This window comes from Channa argus, chromosome 7 (assembly GCF_033026475.1).
Source record: "Channa argus isolate prfri chromosome 7, Channa argus male v1.0, whole genome shotgun sequence".
Taxonomy (NCBI): domain Eukaryota; kingdom Metazoa; phylum Chordata; class Actinopteri; order Anabantiformes; family Channidae; genus Channa; species Channa argus.
In genome coordinates, this window is record NC_090203.1 from 3,283,609 (window position 1) to 3,296,004 (window position 12,396).

Here is a 12,396-nt window from a genome sequence, read left to right on the forward strand (position 1 = left end):
GCTTCAAAATGTTTGAGTGACTGAATGTTTGAGTGATTAGTTTAGCAGTTTCTTGTCTATTGTAATTAGCTAATGACCGATTCCATCAAACCTAATGCAGAGCGAGTCGTAGCAGAGCAGATGGTAGAAGAGCACAAAGGAGCAGAGGGCAGAGTCTACTTCACTTTTACTTTATAGCCTTAAAAGTATAAAACCCGGACAAATTTTTCTGTAGTTTTGTTGAAATGCAATGAGTGAATTGGAGACAGTGCAGTGTCTCCCTCTAACGTACAGTGGTGCAGAAATATAAAGTAGCTAAGAACTAGGAAACTGAAGTACTTCAGAATTGTACTTGAGTAATTGTAGTGACCAGTATTTTTGACTCATCCGCCTGTTTTTCCTCTCATCAGTCGCTTTGTTACCTCATTCTGAGCGTAAAATAAAAATAGACTTGAACAAATCGGCGTGTTTGAAGAATTATTTCTCCTGATGATTAAAGACGATAAAACTTGACATACGCTGTTTATCGGGAAGCCAAATATTCTTATCTGACACATACTGCAAAGCTGTGTTTACCAGCCGCCGCAAAATATTTGTTAGATTTTGACTTCTGCCACCTTATATCGAGATGAAGGAACATTCGCTTCCAGTATGTTGGGATAAGATCGTTTCTCTCTAGGAAACAGTTATTCGTGTTTGTTTTAAATGTGGCTGTTGAAGTCTGTAACATTGGTCACTGTTTTTTCAGCTTTGTGGACTCAGAGCAGCTTCACTTCAACCATCAGACCTTGAGCACAGCACTGAAACTCTCCCAGCTCCACCCTGAGATCTATCAGAGGGCTTCCATATCTGAACCAAACATCCATCGTTAGACTCTCAGCTGTTTCTGGCTCTGACCTCCGACCTCGACTGTGCATCACACGGGTAGGAAGGCAACAACAGGACATCTCGCATTCAAACATCAATTACATGTCTTGTCTCTCTGAAGTAAGCAGCAACTAAATGACACATTCTGATTGGAGCATTTGCAGTGGCAGGTTTTTTTTTTTTAGACCTAATGCTCATCAATTATATGTTAATACCTCACCACGAGTAGAAATCCTTGACTTGAGTTGAAGTACTAGAACTCAGTACATACTCGGAGTACAGTTTAGATAACAGAGGCGCAAGTACTTCACTAAGAAAACAAAGCTTTTACACAGCATTGACTTTGATGCTGTAGATAAAAAAAAAAAAAAAATTAACCATCTACTTCAAGAATCAAAAAGGTGAAGAATGTGGCAATGAAACCTTTTAGATGATAAAAATAAAGACAAAGATCAGCTTATTTGCAGAAACTTGGTCTGGAGCAGTTTGTTTAATGTACTGACATCAGGTTGATGCATCATAATTTATTTTTTACATCTGCCAAAAGTAACTAGTTATTAAAAGTTAACTAATTTTGTGAAAAATAAGTAAAAATGAAGTACAAGTACTTCAATATCGTGCTTTAGTGGAGTAGTAATTAGCCTTCTGGCCAAGTCTGGCACATTTACAGTAATGTTCAGTAATGTGTGACGTTCCTGTCAAACAAGCTGCATAAACTAAATTGACCTCTTAAAATATGAAATTGTCTCGGAAATAAACCGCATCCGTTCAATTCCTCTACTTCTCACACGGGTAAAAGCAGCAGAATATAACATTTACCAAAAACTGAAAGGTGGTTCACACTTTGGCCGTGTGAGCTTCTTCAGCAGCGAAACACTCTGGTGACATCTAGTGGTGACAACCCGATACTGCGACCACATCAACAGCAGACACAATGACACAAACTTGTCTGTAGGTCAACTTGTCTATTTAATATATAAAATACGGTAAAACATACGCAAAAAGGGGAGGAGGGTAAGAGGGGAGCAATGGATACTTTGGTACAATAACAAACACTTTTTTTTTGTAAAAGCAGTATAGAATTTGTAATAACATCAGTGCATACTTTTATTTATGAAAATATACACAAATTGTATATCATTCTCCAAAAACAACAAAAAAAATTATCTTTACAACAAAAAAGCAGACTAGCCGAACACAATATATTAGCTATAATTTATTTTAAACTTTTTAACTTGAGTTTCACGTTTTTTTTCTTAAACATATTTCTGTGTGATGTATATTTGTGTCGATATTACACTGTAGTTCCTATAACATGACTCACTCTTCTCTTAAAACGCCCATGCATTGACATCATTGTGTCTGGTCGGTAATAAGTTAGACGTGTCTCGCTGCCTCCAACCCCCCACCCCCACCCCTCCCTCTGCACCTTGTGTGGACTGAGAGGTTTGTACATTGGACTCAAAAGTTGCAGCATTGGAGCGTTTTGTCGCAGTTCAGCACCTCCGTCCGCACTAACATCACTACGCTTGTGTTGCTTGTTTCGTGTCATAAAAATCGTGCAACATTTGTAACAACCTTTTTGCAAAAAAAACAAAAAAACAAAAAAAACAAAACAAATCCCAAAACAGAGAAAACAAAATATATTTATAGTTGTAGAATATTTTTATATAATAAAATAAAACCCAGATAAAACAAGATACCTAACCTACACAAAAAAACGCAGATTTCTATATCATCATGACAGCTCCCATGATTGAAAGCGGTGCTAATGATGATAATTATAATATCAATTCTCAGAGAACAAGTAAAACAGACTGTCACCAGCACAAATTAACACTGGAAAGTGAGTGAGACTTCTAAACATCATAATACAGGAGCAAGTTTTTTTTTTTTTCCATGGAGGAGGTTTCTTAGCAGATTGTCTTTTGTTTTTTGTGATTACAGCGACACCTAGTGTTTTACCAAAGCACGTGTCAAGGCTCCATATGGGCTCTAACTCGCCCACTGACAAAAAAAAAAAACCTGTCATTAGGGCAACCATGTTGTCTCTTTTCTTTTATTTTTCAAACCTATGATTTGTGGCCTTAAACACAGAGTTTCTTTTGTTGTTGTTGTTCAAAGCTCAGGGCACAACGGTCCTAACAGTCAAAGTGAGGGTGAGGAGGGGGGTGAGGGGGGGGAGGGGGGTTGTGTTTGCCACACGCAAGCAAAAGCAATATTGACACTCAGACTTGTCACAGAGTGGATGAGTGTATGTGAGCGAGTGACAGACAGGGAGAGAGAAAATGAGAAATCACAGATGAAGAGAGGTGACGATGATGGAGCTGTGTGTGTGTGTGTGTGTGTGTGTGAGATGAGGCTGGGAGTTGGAAATGTCCCCAAAATAATTTGACTTGTTGTCATTCCGTGACTGACACCCACTTGGACGGAGTAAACAGAAAATGTGTGTGTGTGTGTGTGTGGGTGTTTTGAGGTTAACCCTCCCGTGGTGGGGGTGGGGACAAAAGTGATTGACATGGGTAAAAGGGATGTGAACAGGGGTCTGCCCGTGACAGGGGTGCGGTGAATGGACGTGGCAAAACCCAAAGTGGACAAGTCTGCGTTGGATTTGGGAGGTAGTCATCAAAAGATCAAGACCCGTTCTGACTCTCCAGACTAACGACAGCCGAGATCCAAACTCTGCTTACAGAGCTTTTAACGAGCGAATGGGCCGAGGCTCAGAGCGCTTTCAACAAAAAGAAACAGGAATCTGCACTCTTGTCCTCATATGTGTTAAAAATCTACCCACCATCACCTCCGCATTTCTTCTTTTTAGCTCTGAGAAATATCAACACCACAGTCACCCGGAGACGGCCGGAGGACGGCTCCTTTTGATATCAATACATCCTTGGCTCACTTAATCCTGCACTGTCTGTCTAGTCTGATATGTCTGTGGCATTTCTGTACTGAAGCTGCACGTACTCAGTACTTTGATATGCCATAAAGTACTTTATAATAAATATCTGAAACAATCATCCGAGTAGAAAAACGGATCAGTAAGACCCTCACTGGACAATAACACCCAAGCAAAAGACGCAACGATGAGCCAGGGTTTACAGCTCCAATGTGTAAAAACAGAAACATTTAGAGCCAGTGATTAGCTGAAAGGTTTTATTATTCTCTCCTAAAATAATAACTTAATGAATCATACTAATAATATTGCATTTTACCAGTATTTAACATTTAGGCAGCCAGTTTAAGGAGGCATAACCAGGTGCTAACGGGAGCTCGGGTTTCTTAGTTGACAGTTTATTAATAAATTATTTAAATGAAACCACCACAAAATAGAAGTGTTAAATAAAAAGTGCAAAATTCTGCCTTTGCTCGCTGATTAGATTGTATTTTCTAACAAAAGCCTTTAAGCCGGCCGGGTGTGTGTGTGTGTGTGTGTGTGTGTGTGTGTGTGTGTGTGTGTGTGTGTGTGTGTGTGTGTCCGTGGGTCAGGTGTGTTGGGTGGGTGGGTGGGAGGGGGGGGGGGGGGGAGTTGGGTAAAGTGCACTCCATCGATGACAGAGTCCTAACTGCTGCTCACTCAAAACAGTCCAAGTCAACACGGCTACGTCTTCCCTTCCTGCAGCGCCCTCTCCTGGCTTGTCAACATATTACACTTTATGTACACGCATAAATAATAATAATAATAATTAAAAAAAAAAAAAAAAAAGACTGATCCACTGAGAGTCAACGTGTTTGCTTTTTTCAGTTTCATTAAGGGAAATCCTGCTGAATATATAGTTTATATATATATACACACACACACACACACACACACACACACACACACACACACACACACAATCCTTGTCGTTGTAGTCTCTTGCCCCAGATGCAGAGCTGCCCTTGCTACCACCTGAAGCTGTTTAAATATAAACTAGTATATGATCTACTTTATAAACCTTCAGAACACCTGATCCCTGCCACACATGTTACAGACGGCCTATATACACGGTACCTCATGATTCTCCCCTTTTCAACATCTATTCAAAGCATGAGTCGCTTCACAAAAATAATTTCGCTTGTGCATTGAAATAGTGATGAAATTTGCCCAAATCACACACAAAAAACGACCAGTTGCATTAACAAACCTATTGTATATACACATACACACCAAACACACACACATGCCTTTTTCAGCATCTGTAGCTGACACAATGAGGGTGAAACTGGGGGTATCTGCGTTGTGTGTCACTGAGCTGTTGCAGCTCATCCCTGAATCAAAGGAAAACAGTCTTTTACAAATCTCCTTCCTTGTTTTGCAGCTAGTTCGCCTGGTTCAGGTTCATGAAAAATCCCAAACTCTAAACATCACCAGTCAAGACAGGAAACGATGAAAAAAAACAAAAAAAACAATGTAGAGCGAAAGCAAAACGGCGGTGATGTGGACTCGTGTGCACAGCGGTGTCGTGTTCGACCCGCTGTGCAAAGACAGGTGAGAAGCAGCTGCTAATCAATCGCAAGGGATGCTGGGAAACCAAGACTGGTTTGTCTGGCGAACATGCGAAGTGAAAAAGTTCAAGTGGCCAAATTTAGGGCCTGACTTAAAAACCCATTCACTTCTTTTCGAATACGGCTGAATCAAGTCCAACAATGTAATTATTTCTGAATAATCCCTGGTTCAGTGGCTCAACCCCGGGGGGGGGGGGGTTTGGTGTATGTGCGAGACAAAGTACACTGCAGTTCAAATACGTATGCACGCTGCCATACAAGTGTGTGACATCGATGTGTGTTAGCATGCTTGTTCTGTGTGTGTGTGTCTGTGTGTGTCTGTGTGTGTAGGTCAGCGTGTCCTGTGTGCACAGCAGGTTACTGGGTTGGCAGGACTAATATGTGTATGTATGCATGAGGAGGGAGACTGGGGGCGTTGGGGCTGGTGGGGGCACGTACACAAGCCACACACGTACATCTCCATCTCCATTTGTCCACCCGTTCCTCCGAGTTCGTCTCTTTATGTGACCCAGGCGTCCAGTCTCATTCTCTTGACGTTGGTCCCGTCCTGCTCCTGGGGCTCGGCCGAAGAGGGTCGCAGGAGGACCATGGTGGGCTGCTGGGCTGCGGCGGCGCCTTGGTGGTGGAAGTCCGTACCGCCGCCTCGACCCTGGCCGTCATCCCGGTCGCTGCCCTCGTAAGAGCTGCCGTTGCTGCTGAGGCTGTCGACAGGCGAGCGACCTTGACCTCCCACTTCCAGGCGCAGGGTCCCGGGGTAAGCGACAGACACCAGACCTTGTCCCTGGGCCTGAACCTGGACTTGACCCTGGCCCCCTCCGCCTCCACCTCCCCCAACAGTGGAGCTGGGAGTGCTGCGGTCACGGTTTGGTGAGACCGGTTCAGATTTGATGTTGACATTAGGATTTGTGTTGACTGTCAGTGCGGCACCCTGAGGTATGTGTCCCACCGGCCTGGAAAGACGGAGACAGAGAAAGATAGAAGAAGAAACAAGGGAAAAAAGTTAAACTACTAGTATCATCAAGTCCACAATTACACAAATAGCAGTCTTCTTTTTTTAAACAATCAATGGGAGCAGACCTTCATTAGACAACAGTTTGCAGGAATGAAACAGAGACTTCAGCCAATATTGCAAATAAATGCCACAGAATGGTCGCTGCCAAATAAATGCACCACCAGATGCAGATAAACATAAACTTTCCAGAAAACCCAAGACACCCAGGGGATGCAGTAAACCAGGCAGGTGTAGGACTGGGTGGGACAAGGACACATGGAACAAACGGGACACCGGGTGAGGTCACACAGAAGCACAATCCGTAAGCCATGCACTTTGCATCTAACCTGCTGACATTCATTCATATAAACGGAGTCGCCATCGGATGTTTGTGCCGCATGTCGACACCTGCACACTCATCCGTTCACTTCTTCATCCCCGTCTTACCATCTACGCTCTACTGCACGAGGTTTTAAGGTGACCGACCTCTGACAGGATCATAATAACACACCTGAGGGTCGTAGTAATAGTTTATGTGAAAACATAAAAGCTGTGTTAATGTGCTTTCGTTCCATGGACCAGTTGCTGGACGTTTGTGATTCTGTCTTTCAGACTGACGAGATCATCAGATTCTGGTAAGTTGCTACTGATACTGTTGGAATGACGACGTACAAATCAAACAGGCATGTGAGTTATTTATCCAAGAGTTTAAGGTTTTAGAAGATGGCAAACAATGTGAAATAGGATTTGCTAACATCCAGGTAATTACAGGATACGTACAGTGTACTTACTGTGTACTAAGAAACAACGGTGCACGTCCACAGTACCTGTAGATACATATTTGTTGCTACTTGATAACAATATGCAAACTTTGGGGAGTAACGTGGTGACAAGAAGGAAAAATAGCTGCATTGTAAGTATTGTTTAGTTAAGAGGTAGTTATTAAAAATCACGAGTATCTACTGTGTAACTACAGACAATTATGTCAATAAGTTGTTTAGAATATGGGCTTCAACTGATTTAAACAGGTTTTTGTTGCTTTGAGGCAACAGGAATAAAAACAACCCCTTTGTTACCTGTTCAACAAACGAGGGTTAAAATTTAAAGTGGAGCTTTTTCCCCTTGTTCCTCATTGTTATCAAGTAACGACAGACATGTATCCAAAGGTACCGAGGAGCTGCACCGTTGTTCATGATGAGTCCACTGTAAGTTTGCTGTACTGACCCTGTGAGTCATGGGCTGTAATCTAAAGCAGATTTCACAGGAATTATCACCAAAAAAACCCCAAAAGAAATTAACTATAATCACATTTTATTAGTTTATCGGGAATGTGTGGACGTCACATTGTCTGGTAACAAAAGTTCAACTTTGTTGTTGTTTTTTGGGTTTTTCTGGCTGGACGGTGACTTATTATTATCATTATTAATATTACTATAAATGTATCCAATGGATTTCTCCTTATTAGGACCAATGCAGCTGATCGTGGTCTGAACGTGAACGCGCTCCAGGGCAGTTCAGTGGAATTCTGAAGATTCCTGTGCACGTGTGTGACGCTGCTTGGGACAAAAACCCTGTGCCACAAAGCTTACGTCTGTGTCACCGTCTGTGCTCCTACCTGCCACGAGTCTTTCTAATCAGCCCCTCCACCCTCACACTCATCCTCCGGTGGCTGGAGGCTGAGTCGAACCTGTCACGGAGGCTGACACCGGCTGTTGACGCTGCACTGTGCTTGGCTCCTTTGACGATGTCGACAGGATTTTTATTTTTTTTTTTAAGGCTGTGCTCGTTCTCTCCCTCCCTCTCCTCCAGCTTGACACGGCCGATCTGAATTTGAAGATCCCAATTAACTGCTTTTCGCCCCTCGGGTGTGTTATAATATGTCATATCATGAGCCATCTGCAGCACTGTATCTCTAATATTCCCTCAATTACTGGCAGACTGAGAGGGGAATTTAAGATAGCAGTGCTCCAGGCCATCTAGGTCTGCAGCACTCAAATGTGCTCACTATCTTCCTCCGCCACTGACACACATATACTTAAACTTACATACAAATGCCCCCCTCCCTTCTATCCTATCTCACACACACACACATATCCCTTGGTGCAGTGAGGCTCACTCCGTCTCCTGCTGTACCCACTTCATCAAACCTGCTCGTCGCGGCTCGGGCCAGCACAGGTAGATGGATGGTGGTGCAACGGAGGCGCCTTTGCTATGGCGGGAGAGAACAGCTGACTCAGCGGGCCAGTGACAGTGATGAAGGCGGGAGCGGCCGACTACCCCCCAGCACTAACAGCGCAGTGCGCACAGCCAGAAGCAGACACTTGGTTAGTGTGGTGTGGTGAGATACAGCCGTGGTTCCCAAAATACTCTGCTTTAGTGAAATGACTCGTTTTCAATTAAATTCCAATCAGACAGATTTACTGAAGCGGTCGTTCCAACAAACGTGTCATTTGTAACTAACACGTCTCAGTTGAGACTGTAATTCAGTTAAATTTAGTTTTGCACTGTTTAATATTTAATTTAATTCTCTACATCTAGATTAATAAAGTGGTCATGAAGGGAATGGCCTTAAACGATAACTCTGATCATTTTCTACTGTATCGTCATCAATGCTCCTACTGTGCAGATATAAAAACCAACTCCTGTGTGATGTCCATCAGTCTGCTGTTGACCTCTGTTCTCGTCCAAAAACAGCCAGACGCTCCGATTCGCTGACGTTTCTTCTTTTAAAACACAGAGTTATTGTTGAGAAAGTTGCTCCAAATGCACTTTGGTGGATGTTGGGGCAACTTTTTTTTTTTTTTGGATACATTTCAGAGACAAATGAGGTAATGAGGACTGCTGCAGACTGAAGGACATCACCTGTGAGTTAAGTCACTTTTTGCTGGATTTGGTGTCTGTGTGGGGCATTGTTGAAAATATGATTAATGCAGAACATAACTAAACTTCTCCTTCAAAACATTTTTTTCTCCTTGTAGGATTCAGGGATTCTGGACAATGACGCTTCTAAAGACTAAACGTATCCAGGGGGGCCACTTTATTTAATCCATCCCCAGGGAGACTCCCAATGTATGAAAGGCTCAAACATTGAGTTTATTCTCCCTGAATACTGAACTAAACTGAATAAATATGAATTAGATAGAATATCAAATCCGTGTGACATCTCACTGAGTGTCTATAGTTTTTCCCCCTTAAATGCAGTTTTTAAGTATTTGGACAGAAAAAGCATTGAGTTGTTTATTCCTGTTATTACATTTGTTGTATTAGTAGATGTAACTTAACCATTTATCACACACTGCTCGAGTACTTTAAAGTGTCACATTAACGGAAACGTCTATTAATTGCATGGAAAGATCAAAACTAATTTACGACGAGCTTGTGTATTTCCCCAAAAGCTTATTTCATTAAAGTTATGTGTTGTATTTCAGTTTAATCAATTTAATTTGTTCCATCATTACCTGCTGTGTTGTTTCCCCAAATTGTCCCATAGGAACTATTTAATGTCCCTCCCCCCCCGCCGCCGCCAAAAGAGAGCAGCTCTTCCAGTTTAGTTTTAAAGTGGGCTGGGGGTTCTTCCATACAGCAGGTATTTTGGGAGAAGCATTGTGCTGTAGCTGTGTGGTTGAAGTGTGAAGAGTACAGTACCAGCAGAGGCCTTCCTCCCTGCCAAAGAGCAAGTTGGACTGAGAGGCCAAGCTGTGGAGGGAGGTGGGAGAGGGGGGAAAGAGACAGGCAAGTTTTTTTTAAAAAAAGGCTAATAACAGCAGAGAAACGGCAGGATGGAAGCCAGTGATGGTCAGTGCAGACAAGCTGCCTCACTCACAGTGAGACGTTAAAAAAGAGCATCGGTGAGCTAAAGCCTGACACTAATTTGATTGTCATCTACACACACACACACACACACAAACAGCCAGATACTGCTAGGTGCGGATGCTCGATCATGATAATTGACACTGGAGCTGCCATCGTGCGACACATTAACCTGTGACCAAGAGGTGACGTGCTTGGTACGACACAAAAGCTGATTATCGTCATTGCTGCTCCAGGGAGCCTCATTCAGCAGCTGTGGCCGACGCTTTTCACTCTCTAATCTCTAGTTTGGGAAAACAGTGATTCCTCAGAGAGGTTTGACTGAGCAGCCTCTGATGGCAGGACACAATGCAAACCATGCTAACAAACCGTGTGTCCTGTTAGCAATTCAGCAATGTGTTTTTTTTTTTTCCAACTTAAACCTCAGCTGAGACAAGACGGAGACAAGGTGGTTTGTGGGTGAAACATTTTATCTACTCTGCAAACCTCCACGCAGGCAGATTTGTAGCTACGTACGTAGATGGACCAAATGAACAAATCAACACTGATGCACTAGCACACAGTGTCCATAAAAGTTCTGTTCATTTCCTGCGAAACGGCCCAAATGGAAGTGCCGCCTGCTGATAACACGTCGACTCAGTGAGCAAAACAAACAATGACACGTCCTGCAACAAACATCATTCAGAGAGCAGCTCTATATAAACCGTGAGGCTCTGCGGGGAGGGGGCTTAGGGGGCAGCTGTGACATTAACATTTAGATTGGGGAGCGAGGGGGAAGATGAGCACCAACAGGTGTAGCCTGAAAAAAGGGCAGGAAATAAGCGGAAAGACGGAAGCGGTGGAAGAGGAATGATTAAAAAGGGGGACGGGAGAGGCTAAGACGACAGAAATCATTTCCTCGTGCAGCCCACGGTGAGGAAAAGTGCGGACGACAGGCGAAGGCGAGGCCCGCAGCCAAACTGTCAATCAACGTTTGATTGGAAGGAGCTCGTCCGCTTGCTGCGAGGCCGCGCTGCGATGAAGTCGAAAACAAACCGGAGCAGACTGGGCTGCAGAAGTGCCCACGTCTGCTCATGCTGTCCTAGGATGGCACGGTTTTTCCACTGTGCTGAGAGAACACTTTGGTGCGCTGGGAAGGCTTCCCACATTTCTGTGGGACTCGCTTGTTTTCGGCGACAGCGATTCTGTCGTTCTGATCCCACACACAGCGCAGTAAACCTGCCTGGTTTCAGGCCTCGGGCTGCTGAAAGTCTGCCACCAACAACATCTGGGCTGCATGATTAAAAACCTGCCTATTCTGTAAAACCATCATCAGCGTTTGAAGAAAAGCCTCGGCTATTTTAAAGCTGTCAAATTGCTGCAACCAGGCTTGCACCTGATGAGTTCCCTTTTCCTCGACAGTCTCAGCTAAGTTCCCAGAGTGACAGGATCTAACGTCAAAGCAAGCATTTATCAGAAAACACAATGAAAACCAATGAGATTCCACATAAATCTGCAAATATGTGGTGGAAAATGTTGAGCTTTTTTTTTTTTGTTTGACCTCCTAAACACGAGAAACACGCTTTCAGCTCACGAGGGGCCGCTGCCTCAAACAGTCACCACAGACACCAGGCCACTGAAGCCATTACAGCAAGGTGCCCAGTTTAGATGCAGCAGCAGGATCCTGTGATGAAGACTGAAAGTCAGCTAGCAGCTTCACCATCGTGTCAGATTCAGTCCCAGTTGTTATTTCATTCACATCAATAGTTTTTACCCTTTAACTTTCTTGTTTTAAGTGCCGGAACAGAAGCGCTATGTGCCAATACCTGAACCTTAAGGTATCGGGTCAACAGAATTGGATTTGGGCATCACTCGCTTTAGGCAAAATGCTGAACATCACTGGCTCCAGCTTTTCTATTTGTCCCCGCATCTTTCTGGGTTTATTCAGTTTGGTTTTAATCTGCCGGGGCACAAAACAAGCAATTTTAAGATCTGATTTTGGGCTGTGGGAGCTTATGACGTGCATGTCTTTCTTTAAATCCTGCAGGTTAAATAACACCAATTTGCCGTAGTCCTGCAAGCTGTGGCTGTCTACCCGTGAATTAAGGATCCTTGTGAAAACCTCTACACTGCCCTCTGCAGAGAAACAGTTATTGGATTGTTACAGCTAATACTCAACAGAGAAAGTGACTGCTGGCAGCTTCTCCGAGTGGTTTAAGTGATCTGTTTGCTGAAGGACTCGATACAATCTGGGCAGCCATTTGTTAACATTTACAAGGCGATAT

General features: G+C 43.5%; 1 protein-coding gene across 11 annotated transcripts in view; it reads right to left on the minus strand.

The window, feature by feature from the left end:
* Positions 1–1,791: 1,791 nt before the first annotated feature.
* The window catches only part of mef2d (myocyte enhancer factor 2d), a 94,812-nt gene continuing 84,207 nt past the window's right edge, over positions 1,792–12,396 (minus strand). For 7 of the 11 annotated variants that reach the window (XM_067511861.1, XM_067511863.1, XM_067511868.1 and 4 more), the window contains 2 exons: positions 9,968–10,018; positions 1,792–6,281 (listed from right to left, as the gene is read on the minus strand). In XM_067511861.1, the coding sequence (XP_067367962.1) occupies positions 5,831–6,281; positions 9,968–10,018 (502 nt within the window). In that variant the 3' untranslated portion in view covers positions 1,792–5,830. The remainder of the gene's footprint in view (positions 6,282–9,967; positions 10,019–12,396) is intronic. The other 4 variants (XM_067511864.1, XM_067511860.1, XM_067511866.1 and 1 more) reach the window with 1 other exon arrangement.